The sequence below is a fragment of the Pezoporus flaviventris genome, unplaced genomic scaffold (genome assembly GCF_033815535.1).
Source record: "Pezoporus flaviventris isolate CSIRO_AGI_PZ_B2104156 unplaced genomic scaffold, CSIRO_AGI_Pfla_v1 ptg000008l, whole genome shotgun sequence".
In the NCBI taxonomy this organism is placed as follows: domain Eukaryota; kingdom Metazoa; phylum Chordata; class Aves; order Psittaciformes; family Psittacidae; genus Pezoporus; species Pezoporus flaviventris.
This window is the reverse complement of record NW_026892556.1, coordinates 2,095,192-2,109,925: the sequence shown is the minus strand read 5'-3', so window position 1 is coordinate 2,109,925 and position 14,734 is coordinate 2,095,192. Positions and strand designations below refer to the sequence as shown.

Genomic DNA, 14,734 nt, shown 5'->3' with positions numbered 1-14,734 from the left:
TGCCCTGAGCACTGGTGAGGCTGCACCTTGAATCCTGTGCTCAGTTCTGGGCCCCTCACTACAGGAGAGACATTGAGGTGCTGGAGCAGGGCCAGCGAAGGGCAGTGGAGCTGGTGCAAGGCCTGGAGCACAAGTGTGATGGGGAAGAGCTGAGGGACCTGGGGGGTTCAGTCTGGAGAAGAGAAGGCTCAGGGGGGACCTGATGGCTCCCTAACAACTGCCTGACAGGAGGATGGAGCCAGGAGGGGCTGGGCTCTGCTCCCAAGGAGCAAGGGATGGGACAAGAGGAAACGCCCTCAAGCTGCCCCAGGGCAGGTTTAGATGGAGCTGAGGACCAATTCCTGCCCCTGCACCTGAGGGTGCTCAGGCATTGGAACAGGCTGCCCAGGGCAGGGCTGCAGTCACCGTCCCTACAAGCGTTCACACAACGTGGAGACGAGGCCTCAGTGCCATGGGGCAGTGGTGGCCTTGGCAGTGCTGGGGTAAGGGTTGGACTGGATGAGCTTAAAGGGCTTCCCCAACGTGGCTGATCCTATGATTTACACGCATTGACGAGATCCCCTGTCAGGCTGCTCTCCTCTGGACTGCACAGCCCCAGCTCCCATAACCTCTCCTCATGAGGGCCGCTCCAGCCCCCTGAGCATCCCTGCGGGCTCTGCTGCACCCTCCCCAGCGGCTCCTTTTCCCCTGTGCTCTTTTCCCACCGGGTGACTGTACCCTGGTGCTATTGATCACTTTAACCGCGTTACCGAGCCCCTTTCACGCTCCTGCTATCGATCAGCCCTAACGCCCCCCGCCGCCACCTCAGCGCCCGGCTCCCCCCCCCCCGCTTCCCGCCAGTCCCCGCGGTGGGCGCGGTGCTCCCGTCGGGCTGCGCGCGGCCGGAAGCGGAAGTGAGTGCGCTGGTGATCATGGTGCCGCCGGGGCGGGGAAGGAGGTGCCGCCGCTGCCCGCAGCCCGGTGAGCGCGGCGGGGCCGGGCCGGCTGCAGCCGGGGAGGGGACGGGAAGGGAGGGGAGGGGTGCACGGACCTGTGCAGGCCCCGCTGGCGGCTCTCGGCGGGGCAGTGCGGGCCCGGCCCGGGCGGGGGGAACGCCGCGGTTCGGCAGGGGACACCTTCCCCGGCCCGCGGGCGGGGGCCGTGGCGCAGGGCGCTGGGCCTGCGAGAGGAGCGGGGGCCCGGCCGGGGCAGAGCCGCCTGACTCCCCCCTTCCCCTCCCTTCCCCTCCCGCCCCGCCGCCCGTCCTTGTGTTGCAGATGAGTCGCTACGGGGTAAGCGCACGATATCGCACTGAGAGGCGGTGAGCCATGGGGGAGAACAGTCCCGAAGGCAACGTTATCTACTACGAAGTGGAGGAAGACGATTTGACCCAAGATGACAATATGATGAGGTTTGCTGATAAAAACGGGCTGGTTTCTTCGTCGTCTGGGACGGTCTATGACAGGACAACTGTTCTGATAGAGCAGGACCACAGCGTGCTGGAAGATGATGAGGATGAAGGACAGTGTGGTGATCACTTGCCTTTTTTACCAGAGGGTCATGAAGAAGGATTTCATTTAATAGCAGATCATGAAGGAATGTCCCAGGGTTATGTGCAACACATTATTTCTCCAGATCAGATTCACCTGACAATAAATCCTGGTTCAACTCCTATGCCAAGAAATATCGAAGGAGCAACGCTCACCTTGCAGTCTGAATGCCCTGAAACCAAGCTTAAGGAAGTAAGTAGCTGAATATGATTCTGAATGTGATTTGTGTTGTGAGTGCTTTTCATCTGGTGGCCTTAAGTGCATTGAGAATGTGGGGCTTTTCTAAAGCTGTTTGCTGAGAGGCAGTCAGAAGGTTCCCTTGTTCTTAAAGGTTACTGTGGAGTGAAATGAATTACACTCCATTAGATCCACTGGTATACTCGGTGATAGTCATGCTTTGTGCTCTTAGGCAGAGCTGCTGCCCACAGTGAAAAAAGCTGCGAGTGTCATCAGTTTTCACTCAGATTTCCTGCTGCTCGCTTGTGAAGCAGTCAGGAAGCGCTTTCTGACATGTGGTGACATGATAGACAGCAGGAGAGCACGGTATTGAAACCACGGTTGTGTTAGTGGTGTGTGGACCTGCAGAGGGCATTTATTATTCTTTGGGTTGGGTGATTATTTCCTGTCCTCACAGATAACCCGAACTCTGTTTTTCCTTGGTTAACCATGTTCTCGAGGCCTTGGCTGCATTTCCAGACTGGTGGTGGTAGTTGAACTGTGAAAATAAACTGAGGAAAATAAGGGAAGCTTTAAAGCAGCATCTGCTCTTGTTTGACCTCTTAAGTCAGCTTACACATATAAAATGGCAGTTACTTTCAGTTCTGGTTCCCTAATGGATTCGACCTGCATGCAAAGTGCTGAGGGCGTGTACTTGCATTCTCACTTTCTAGGTGCAAAAGGAATGTGAAGCTGACTGTAATATCAACACAGCGATGGCTTTGTGCTCCCTTTTTGGCCCTTCCTAGTTAAATAAAGGATGATCTGTACAAATGTCCCTGCTGATGTCAGTGGTGGAAGTATCAACTACTTGTGTAACTGATACTGAGTGTAAGAGAGGATGGCAGAAATGAGACCCTTGCTGAGAAAGGAAGCTGGGTTTGAATGCTGAATAATTCAGGTTAGCAGGGAACTTTCATTAGCACTCTTTTGGCAAGGAGGAAATGGGGCTGGAGGAGGTTGGTTCTGTAATCATGGAACTTCTGGACTGAGGTTTGTCCAATAAGCCCATGTCAGTGTAAGGAGCTCTGCTCATTGTTGTTCAGATCAGCAGCAGCTGTATCCTGTGTTCTGAGCTGCTGAAATACTTGATTTTGGTATGTTAGTCACGTCAGTACTTTCCTTTTTGTAGGATAATAAGCTTGTAATCAGTAGTGTCTGAGAACAGCGTGTACTGGCTCAACAGGCGTTGGTGACTGCATGTGTAATGAAACTGATTTTATTCAGTCACCTCCCCTATTATTAAAAAAGGGAGCTTGTAAGACCTGGGATTGCCTAATGAAATGAATTTATTTTCCATGTCTTGAATTAGTTTCCTGGAGTGGAGGGGGTGTCATTTGAGTCCAGTAGAAATAGGCATAGGTGACACTCCTCCATCTTTAAACCCCTCTTTGGTCCTGCTGTTCCAGATGCTTGGTGAGTTGTCTGGAGGTGGGGAAGGAAACATTCCAAAGCCCTCAGACATTTGGCTCATCTCTGAAAATCCGATTCTTTGGTACTTCGAAAGCGTCTGTCACGGTTCTAACACTTGAGAGAACTCTTCTAAAGTCTTCAGTTTTTGGGGCAGTGTTAGACATCTATGAAGCAAAAGATAGTTTTACACTGCATTTATTACCTTCAACTTCCTCTTGTTATATTCTGCTTCCCTCATTGTAATTCTGTGGGTGAGAATAAACGTGATGAGAGTCTTGTATTTCAAATGCATTATTTTGTTCAATGATAACATAGAAAAAAGGAGCAATGGAAGGGGAATCTCCTCAACTCAGGATGAGTTAAGGGCAAACTGAGCAGTTGAAGTAGACTTTGACACAGTGTGACAGGTTTTGCTTTTGCCACTCTTTTGATTACTGGACAATTAGTTCCTACTTCTAAGTTAATGCTTAATCACAGCTTTCCCAGCGTCCCCCTGGTGCATCTTCCTGGGAGAGACAGCACATTGTCCTTTGTCTTCAAAGCAGCTTGTTTCTGTACTCCTCATACCCATCTGTGGCTTCTCCTGTGCTGCCATGTGCCTCTTTTGTTGCTGCAAGTGTACAGGGATACTCTTGAGTATTTGCTGCTGTAACCGTGAGGCTTTCGTGGTCAATAGCTACGTAATTTGTGTGTATGATCGGTGCTTGTCTGATGTGCTAATGTTCCTAATGGGAAAAGAGAATTAAATGCTTTACTGCTTTAATTTTGCCTAAAATGTGGTGGCAGCACTGCTTCTGTCTGCAGTATCCTTCTCAAAATGACTTAGGAAATAACAGACTTGGCCTTTGAGTAAAGGGGAAGGGCTGCAAGGCCTCTGGCCTACTTCAGGCCCTGAAACTGAAAGTGGTACTGCCATCTTCCTTTAAAGATGTGCATTAGCATCTAGGAACCAAATCCTTCATCTAGAATTAGTTCTCTCCTTTTAATTCACTTTCTAGACCTAATAGGAACACCTAGAAAGCTTTACAGACTCCTCACTTGATTTTTAGGTAGTTCAGATCCCTTGTGCATTATGGGGAGTACAGTGGAGAGCATCCCATAGTGCAGCATGGAAAGTGTTAATTTCCAGCTGCCTTAAAACTGGAACAGGGAAGTTGACTTCAGCCCTGATAGGTGAATTGGACTGATGGGGTGATCACTGGTGAAGATAATGTACCTCTTCTCCTGTAATAAAATGTACTTTCTGACCTTGTGGCTGTCTCTTATTGGTCTCTGCTCTTGGGTTTTGGCTGACTCAACACAACTGAACCTCGAAGTGATGTTGTAACTGTATTGTAACGTTGGGGTATTTAGTGATAACTTCTACCTCATTTGAGGTATAAACCAAGGGTAAGTTGCTTTATAGGGGAATCACCGTTTCCTTCTCCATATGGTGCTGTTTGTCACGGTATCAACAAGAGATTGTAGCAGAGATTACTCAACTCCTATATACTCAGATTTTCTAAAGCATTCTTAAAGGGGTCCTACTGGCAATTTTGACCCCTACAGAACAGGTTGGAAGGAACTGAGACTATTTATTTCTCTTTCCTTATGGAGAGCTTCCTAGAACCCAAATTATACCCAGGAGGAGTTGCCAAGTCCTTTCTTGGGCTCTGTAATCACTTTTAGATGTTAAAGTTTCTCAACTGTAACAGTCAAATGAAAGGCTGATAATTAATGTTCAAGCTAATTTTATTCAAGCATATCAGATGGCTTATTCCTTTTACTTCACAGGAGAGAATGAGATTTAATTAAGTGTTAGGACTGGCACACTGGAAGCTTCTGCATGGTCTCTCTGCCTGTTGCAGTAGCTGGAAGGCTATGAAATCAAGTTCAGTGTAAAATTGCTTCCTGGTGATCCAGATAGCTGGCTGAGAAATCCCGGTGGATTCAGTACACTTCAGGAATTGCCTGTTTCAGTAACCATAAGAGAGAGCAACAAAGCACAGTGGAGGCTGCTTTTGACATAAAATGAAGTAGTAAATGGACTGATGGGTAGGCCATATGAGATGGTGAAAACCGTAGCTCTCATTCAAGGTGTTAATGGAAGTTCAGCACACAAGGCTGTGCTTTTGAGGGTCAGGTTGTGAACGTATATTTTCCCTTGTCTTCTTCCACAAGTAAGTAGCTCTGCTGGAAGCACCCAGGTGAAAGGCAGGCACTCTATGGGAGTAGCGGATAGGTTTGATAGCCTCTTAGCATCCTTTCCTACTGTTTTAGCAGGTTTTTAGCTAGAAACATTTCAAATCACATTTTTCCTTTCCCCCCCCTCTTCTATTAGATGATTATTGTATCAGGTCAGCCTGCTTTCCAACGTGTGCCACCTCTTCCTCAGGTGGTGAAGCAGAAATACTGAGTTATCTGATCATTAAATGTTCTTTTTTCCTTTGGGGTCAAAATCTCTTCCATTGTCTTTGATGTTTAACTGCAGACCTACCCTATCTGGATTCCAGAAATGCTTAAGAATGGTTAAGCATGCAACATTTTGTCTCTTAGGTGAAGAGGTACCAGTGCACCTTTGAGGGCTGTCCACGTACCTACAGCACTGCCGGAAACCTGCGCACTCACCAAAAGACCCATCGTGGGGAATACACTTTTGTCTGCAATCAAGAAGGCTGTGGCAAGGCCTTTCTTACCTCCTACAGCCTCAAAATCCATGTCCGAGTGCACACTAAGGAGAAGCCTTTTGAATGTGATGTGCAGGGCTGTGAAAAGGCATTCAATACACTGTACAGGTAGGAGGTCTCTGCTTAATTCCTCTCCTAGACGTGGCTGTTGTTTTGCAGATTGCATCTGCTTTTGATTGGGTCTGGATCACAGAAACATAGAATGGATTGGGTTGGAAAGGACCTTAAGATCATCTGGTTCCAACCCCCCTGCTATGGGCAGGGACACCTCACACTAGACCAGGTTGCTCCAAGCACCATCCAACCTGGCCTTGAAATTGTCATGCTTCTTCCAGGTACAGATGTGAATATAAATCTTCCCAAAATATGGAAATGCTGTGCCAAGAGTAGGATGACAGAATCTGTGATGACATACTTGGCTTATTTATATTACAGTAGTTTTGAATCATAGAATCCAGGGTTTTTGGTCTCATCCTTTTTAGGCTGAAAGCACATCAGAGGCTTCACACAGGGAAGACATTTAACTGTGAATCAGAAGGCTGCAGTAAATACTTTACCACGCACAGCGACCTGAGGAAGCACATTCGAACACACACAGGAGAAAAGCCATTTCGGTAGGTCCTTGGGTGGCCATTTTTACCTCTGTGGGGCTTGTGTAATGGGCTGCCTGTGCCAAAAGGCAGCTCTGACTGTCCTCAATGAGAAGCTGTTCTTGGGAGAAAAGAGCTGAAGGCGGCTGGCATTCAAGCATGTTTGTTCTAGAGCTCCCTCAGCTGCCTGGAGAAGTGGGTGAAATGGCTGTCTTCAAAGACAAGAATAGTCGAGCTATTTTTCAAACCTGAATGTGTGCCACAGCGAGCATGTTCTTAAAACATCTTGCTGCTGCTCTGCTGTGATGCAGGGTTTCTTCCATGGAGGAGGCCCCCTTCAAAGGCTGATTTCATGCTTGGATTTTACAGTCCTATTCAAAGCCCTGCTGTGGTCTGTGTAGCATGCCCAGGAGCTGTTGGGAGATGCCTGATTATTAAACCATATTAGCTTAGGCCTGTTTTTCTGAGTCCTGGGACTATTGCAAAGCATGATCTAAGGTTGTAACTAACTTGTCAGGTAAGCCTGATGCTATCTTTTCTCTGACACCTCTTTCAGGTGTGAGCATGACGGCTGTGGAAAGGCTTTTGCTGCAAGCCACCACCTTAAAACACATGTTAGGACACATACTGGTAAGTCCCAAGGGTTTGTTTCTTTTTGAGTTGAACTTACTCAGTTTATATTAACTCTCAGAATCCTAATATGTATTTACTCTCATATGTAATATGTGGGTGACACCACACTAGGTGGTGCAGTTGATATGCTTGAGGGAAGGGCTGCCATCTGGAGGGACCTCTGCAGGCTGCAGGAGTGCACCCATGTGAACCTCATGAAGTTTAACGAGGCCAAGTGCAGACTCCTGCACCCGGGTCAGGGCAGTTCCCAATATTCCATTTATGCACTTCCATGTATGCTTGACAGGTCTTGAATTTCATTAACATGTTTCACAAACGTATCACTAATGATGCATCAAAATGAAATGTGTCAATTCACATGGTAAAATGGAAGCTTTTACCTGCAAGACTCCAAAGAATGCTGAATGCATGATGTGGCATTAAATAACCTTGTTTGTATGAAATGTTACTACTCTCCTGGGTGCTTGAAAAGTACATGTCTGATACGATGTTTTTAAGTCTGTTACATGTGTTTTGCCCTGCCTACAGGGGAGAAACCCTTCTTCTGTCCCAGTAATGGCTGCGAGAAGACTTTTAGTACACAGTATAGTCTCAAGAGTCACATGAAAGGTCATGAGAAAGGACATTCCTATAATGCACTTCCAAATAACAACGTATCTGAGGTTAGTAGCGTTTCTTCCTAATGCTTCTGTGTTAGGAGATGAAACCATTACTGGGAGGAAGAAATTCTTTGGTCTAAAGGTATAATGTTTAAGACTGGGATTTGCAAAGAGAATTGTGAGTACTTGGTGCCCTGTCTCCCATGGGTGCCTCTGTTTTGAACTGAGAACTCAGGTTAAGTCCTGCACTGGCTGGCATTCAGGGTGGCAGTGTAGGGTTTATTCTCATATGCCGTGTTGACAGCGTGTTGAGAATAAACAGAGGGATCAGTGTTTCCCAAACTTCTTGCATGGTATTTGGTGAGCAGGTTTTATTTAGAAAAGCTCATTTAAATTGGTCTGTTCATTTTAATCACATTAAAATTTATGCTCGGGCTGCTCCTGCTTTGAATATGTCAAATGCTGACATGAGTTTATAGGCAGTTAGACGTGTTATCATGCTTTCCTTGTAGGTTCTTGCGTTTTGATCACAACTATGTAACAAGTATGTGAAGTGAAATAAATAACTGTTAAGGGCTAAACTTTTCATTTTCTATAGGCTGATTTGTTGTTTAAATTTTTGGAAGCAATGTGAAAAGGATGTTAAGAATCCTTGCTAGCTGCTGAATCTCCTTTGTTTAGTAATATTGCTCCTTTGAGTTTAGAACTGAGATTTGGATCACATACGGGTAAAAATCTGCCTAAGCAGAGTTGTATGTCTAGCAAGTAATGAAAAACGTTTCTGATGCTACTTCTAAATATGCAACTTCATTTCTTTTTCTTCTTTACAGGATACAAGCCACTCGCTTTGTCTGAGTGACTTAAGCCTCATATCGACAGATTCAGAATTGCGGGAAAACTCTAATCCAGTGAGTTACTGCCCTGGAATTGCCTCACCCATCATTTGAGTTTGGCGTTTCTCTGGCAGGGTGCTTGTCCTGTCAACTAGAACTCAGCAGAGTAGATATGTGTGGCTGGTGGATTCTATTTCACTTGTTCGGGCCTCCAGCAGGCTCTGCTTCAGGCTTTCATTTCGCTGCTGCAGATGGAGGAGATGAGTTCTTCCACAGCATAAGTGACTTTGGATAGGATTGGTTTAGATGTACTGAATGCTGCTGCTTTATTTCCTGTGGCACATGGCAGTTTGGAGGAGGCTCAGTCTTGACAAAAATGTGGCTTTTACGCACCCTATTGAGCCTGTAAATTGACAGACATATTACTGCTGTTCTTTTGGGAATGTTGGAACAAACCCCCCAGTATTTCAGCATAGTTGAGTGAAAGAGAGAGATTTTCCTCCAAAATACTGCAGTGCCTAATTCAAGCAGGTTTTTAATGGTTCTGCATCTGATTTTACCGTAACAGTGTTCTTGCTTATTGATAACTCTTGACTGAGCTTAAATGTGACATAGTGAAATTGAATACTGAGGAGACAGGGTCATTCTGGTGTGTTTTGATGTGGAAGCAGCATGCAGTACTTTGATATATCCTAGAGCGCTGTGGATGACCAGCAGTGCATAGTCTAGGGTCTAATCTAAGCAGAGCCATTTTGTTTCTGCTCCAGAAAAGATTTCACAGAATAGCCAAGAACAAATCAATATCTGTTTCTGACAGAAATAAGGTTAAACAAAGTGTGGATGCAGAAGAATGTGTTTTCCTTTTGAATGACTTATTTGTGTGAGGATTTGCTCCTTAGGTTGGTAAATCCATTGTAGGTAGTAAAAGCTCAGTGGTGTTTTACACTAGGGAAGTGAAATACGTTGCCTTTCCTGGAGGTGGCTGATTATTTGGAGAGGTACTTCTGACATTCCTATACAACTTGACTGGGATTTGTGCAAAGTTTATGGAGACCTGAGATGGAATGTTACCTGATGCCTTCCTCTGTATTTTGTATTTGCCAGACACATGGACAAGACCTTAGCACAATCTCACCAGCAAGCATCTTTGAGTCGATGTTTCAGAGCCCAGATCACACTGCAAATCAGGATGACTCTCAGCAGACAGGTACAGATTGTATCTGTCCTATTTCAGGAGAGCTTTTTAACAGTTTTCTTCTGTACTTAATTTAGCATTTCAGATTGAAGATTGCTGATCCACATAACTCTTAAGTAGCAAACAGAACTTTTAAATTCAGTATTGAAATGTATTCATAGAGGGTGTAGTGCTGGGATGGTGATGGAGGAACTGACAGAACATTTACAGCATGCTGTCATACAATGCTGACACTGATGCTCTGGGGCTTTCCACGTAAGTGCTTTTTCAAGCTTCCTCACTTGATGTAGCTGCCCAAACTGGCTGATAAAAAGGCTTCTTGGAGCTAATGAGGCTGATCAGCTTGTGTGTAGTAGTGAGTGTTACTGGCTTCCTAAATTTGGACTTACTTTTTGATTTCACTGCCTAGTGTTAGATGGTTTTGAGCACCCGTCTGAAGATGGGAAGTGATAATGCCTGACTTAGCAACTAGCGGAGGGATTTCTGCTAAGTTCATTGAAAAATCAGATCTTATGGGAAGTGATGTATTTCTGTTTTTCCATGTTTCTTTCGGCAGCTGCCTTGATTGATGGTTTCAATGGCGACGCGGACTCTGTCACTGCTGTTCCGCCTTCTGCAGGAGACTCGGCGTCATTGTCTCTTCCACTTGTACTGCAGCTTGGTATCTCTGAGCCTTCCCATTCAGCACTACAAGCCTCAGCAGCCCCTGCTGCTCCCTCCTCCATAGGAACCAGCTCACAGCAAGCTGCATTTGGAAATCCTGCAACTGTTTTACAATCCCCAGAAGTGCCTGTTCCTCACAGCACACAGTTTGCAGCCAGTCACCAAGACTTCCTGCAGCATACTCAGACCCCACCACAGCCCCTCGTGCAAGGACTTTCAGTGGTTGCTGGGGCATCTGCCCCAACACCATCAAGTGCCACTGAGCCCCTGCCAGCTGTCGTTCAGACTGTGCCTGTTGGTGCGAACTCTGTTCTGACCAGTAATCCAACTATAACAATTACTCCTTCTCAGAGCACTGCTATTCTGCAGTCCAGCATTGTCATGGGAGAGCAAAACTTACAATGGATCTTAAATGGTGCCACTGGTTCTCCGCAAAGCCAAGAACAAATGGTTAGTATGTCTACTGCATGCAGTTGGAATCACCTCATTTCCTCCTAGAGTCCTGTTGAAAAGGAAGAGGATCAAACCTGTAACTGTAAGATAACTGTAAGAAACCAGGATGCAGTGTTGTATAATGCTTATCATGTTAATATACATAAATATGCCCCAATGCAGCTCCTAAAAGAGATAAGGGATTAGAAAATAGATTTAGATCTTTAATCTCTTCCCCAGTGACAGACTTGACACAGCAGTTATCAGTTTGGTGTCAGACAGAGTGCCACACAGCCTGAGAATGTGTGCGGGTTTAAATCTACTACTTTTGACAAGCAGAAGCACAAAAGACTGAAGTTTGTGTCTAGGTATTTTGTGATCTGTCTTGTCTTGATGTAGCCTGATAAAGATACTGAAGCTTTCTAGGAAAGCAGAATGGTTCTGGTTCTCCATTAAATCTGGGTAGCTGAGACTAAAAGTGTTTTATCATTCAGAATCCTATTGCCATCTGTGGGCCTTCTTAGCTGCAAATGGTCAAGCGTCAATGGCTGCGGGTACAAGCAGGATGAGCAAGTGCAGTAGTTGTTGAATTCATTTGTCAGGACCCACAAACTACGTTAACAAGCATGTGGTATGGGGGGTCATTGCCTCTCATCTTAAGGACCTCTGAAATAACACTCTGAGTTTTGGGATAGCCAGAACATAGCACAGAACCAAGCTAAATGTTATAATTCATGATTAGTTTCCTGTGTGTTCTCTTTGGAATATGTTCATAGCTGTTTCTTTAGCTTGAAGCTGCTTAGAATTTGAACAATGGAATTGGAATCAACTCGCACTTTCTCTCTTCTTTTTCCCTTTTCTTTACAGCCACAAGTTCCAAAAGTAGTAGAAAAGGTCTTTTTTACCACTGCATTACCAGTAGCTGGCAACACAGGTAAGCTGGACACTGATCTTACTTCTCTTTCTCTCTCTGTTTCTTTGTGGTACTGTTGGCTTGACCAGCATTTGTGGTGCATTTATTGCTTCTAGAAACGTTGAAGAAAATCCTTTCATATTTCTGCCTTTCTGAGGTTTTCCATGCACTCAGGGGCTTGTGCTGAGATGTGTCCCATGGTAATTTCTGTGACAACTTGTGAATTAGATCATAAATTAGATCTGGTGTTCATAAAAGTGGTATTTTAATGGAACTTGTATAGAGGAAAAGACAGAAATGCAGGGACATAATCTTTTTGTTCTTTTGAATGAAGACATGGAACAGGTAATAAATTCGTAAACTTCATCAGTTCTTTAGCAATGTTTTTTTAGTGAGCATTATGCATGAGGTTCATCAAAATGAAACAACTGTAGAAGTTCTGTTCCTACACTCTTGTTATATTGCAAAGATGAATCGGAGTCAAGAGAGATCAAGGTAAGTTTAAACTGTAAATCTTAAAGGAAGCCAAGCAGAGCAGCATAGAAAGAGTGAGGAGGAAGCATGAGAAACAAGTTGGGAAAGGAAAGCAGACTAGAGAAAATGAACAGGAAGATACTTGTGCTGGTGTCAAGGAGCAGCATCGCTGGTGTAATGTTGTATCATCATCTTCAAAGATCAGTACGTAGGGACCGGGGTATCTGAATGCCACTCTGTATTAGATTTGATGCTGTAGAAGTTCTAGTGCTTGTCAGAGAAGAGGCATAGTGTGTTGAGCCTGGGTTCAACCTGAACAGGTTGCTCATCAACAGAGAGTTCTTGCCAGTTTTCTTACTTACCATCTGCTAGAGTTATTCCTTGTGCTTGGAGAAAGTGAGCTGTGATCTCTGCTGCAAGCCGCATACAGTCTAACTTAACAAAGAGGATTTGTCTCTCCCTGCTGTGAAATGATGTAGTTCCGTTGTGTTTTGTCTCTGTTTCACCTTCAGGAAACCCTGTTCAGCAGATTGGTCTCAGTGTTCCTGTCATTATTATAAAGCAGGAGGAGGCCTGCCAGTGTCAGTGTGCCTGCCGAGACTCTGCCAAGGACAAAGCCACTGTTAAGAAGGAATGTTCCTCACCTGATTCAAAAGCTTTGGAGCAGCCAGCTCCCCAGCTGCAGCCTCAGACCTTTTCTTCCTCTTCTCCTTCATGCGGGCAGAGCAGTCAGATAGTTAACCCTCCAGACTCACAGACTGAAACATTAAGTGCCATGGATGTATCGGACTTCCTGTCCCTCCAAAGCCCTGAAACCCCATCTGATATAATTCCAATCGAAGCACTACTGCAGGGTGAGGAAGAAATGGGTTTGAATAACAGCTTCTCTAAGTGAAGATGTTCCAGATTTTCCTTTGCACCTGGAGGGTAAAACCCTCTCCTTTAGAAGCAGAAACTGAAGGATCGATTCTTTTTCCTTCCTCTGTGGAAGTTTTGTGGCTTATTTCTGCTTCACAGATGTCATCTTAGTCACATCCCAGGTACATCCATCTTTGAGAATCTATCTAAAAAGAAAAGGTAAAAAAACTAAGAAAAAAAGAAAAAGCTAAGTTATATATGAACTGTTTTGGCTGCACTGTCTGTCACTTTTGCTTGTCATATGTGAACACAGAAGTTAAGGTTACTCGTGTGCAAAAAGATTCTAAAAAGAAAAGGGGGGGGGTTTAGTTTGTCTCCAATTGCACATCGCTTATGTTTGGGATTAAGGTACTGGCAGCAAGTGGGTCTTTGTTACAACTCCTTGGGTCTATGATTTTTCTTCTGTCTCTTTTGTCTGATACTAACCATGCACTATAAGGGGAGCCCAGGAAAGGAGTTTGCTGTAGTAGAAAATAGCATTATTGTAGAAGATGATTTATCTGCAATCGTATTGGAATGTGATTGTCGCACCACTGAGTTGGGAGCTTTGTACTAACGCTGTTACTAAAGCCTACAGAAACTTTTGGGGAGTTTATTTCAGAAGAGCACAAGTACCTTGTGCTCCTGATGGATCTGTTCATTTAATTGCTTTAGGGCTTCAAAGGGTGGTGGCAGACACTGTTTCACAAGGTGGAAACACAACTGGAGCCTCTGCTTACTCAGACTCAAGAGTCTGTTTCCCTTGCCTCTCTTTGAAGGATGCAGTGAGTCCCAGGTGTAGTTAGGTCGGTGCCTGCTGCTCTTTTGATTTCTTTGGCTCAGAACCAAGTCATCCTCTTAATCCCCATGACTGTTTAATCAGGAGCATGGTGCCTTTGCTGGTTACTCTCAGCTTTTGTCAAGAGCAACTCTTCAGAATGATTCAGCCGAAATTCAGTTTGAATTCAGTGGGTCTGTCCTTCAGCTGTCCACAAACGCTTCCCTTGTTTTCTGTTAAGCTCTATGATTCCTGCCTGAATCTGCCTCCAACCTACTGCAATGCCAGCTTTTTGTGCACGGGGCTATTTCTTGACTAAAAGAAGTTACACGACGTAGTAGTTTTTCATATCAAACTGAAAGTCTATATTCTAACCTACTCAGGGTAAATAAACCACAAACCCCCCCTTCCACCAAAAAGCCTGTAATGTTGCAATAAATGCAGTCTCATTCTAAATGGTTTATTTATGCTGCATTATTTTAAAAGATGTAATTTTATAGTGTTTTATCCATCTTTCTGGCTTTGGCTGTCAGTCCTTTTGTGTTAAAGGAAAGAATATTAAATAGTCTTTATTCAGTTTACAGTGTTGTCATTAGTGAGATACAAAGATAATGACTGTAAGCCACTTAATGCGGAGTGTCTCTGCGCACTAAATTTAGGAATGCGAAATCCCAGTGGATAGAGGTCTCTCACCCTTTGTACTTGATCAAAGCTGCTCTCTGTACCTGCTGGTGGGGGAGAACCCTCTGGCTGCAGCCAGACCTCCCCAGGAAGTGGGACGAAGAGCAGGTTTTTTGACCCTCTGGTGATGTGCTTTGTGTAGCCTTAGTGAACGTGCTGCAGCAGCATGGATGGAATTGGCTTTTCACCTCTGACAACTCCCGGTTGTGAAATGCAGACGGG

The 14,734-nt window shown here is 45.0% G+C and overlaps 1 protein-coding gene across 1 annotated transcript; it reads left to right on the top strand.

Moving 5' to 3' along the window:
* The first annotated feature begins 819 nt into the window (after positions 1-819).
* Positions 820-14,412, top strand: MTF1 (metal regulatory transcription factor 1). The gene is made up of 11 exons (XM_061449846.1): positions 820-960; positions 1,257-1,721; positions 5,694-5,932; positions 6,307-6,438; positions 6,971-7,044; positions 7,576-7,709; positions 8,477-8,554; positions 9,584-9,686; positions 10,231-10,787; positions 11,637-11,703; positions 12,669-14,412. The coding sequence occupies exons 2-11, from the start codon at positions 1,308-1,310 to the stop codon at positions 13,049-13,051; spliced, it is 2,181 nt and encodes a 726-aa protein (XP_061305830.1). The 5' UTR covers positions 820-960; positions 1,257-1,307; the 3' UTR covers positions 13,052-14,412.
* Positions 14,413-14,734: the final 322 nt, after the last annotated feature.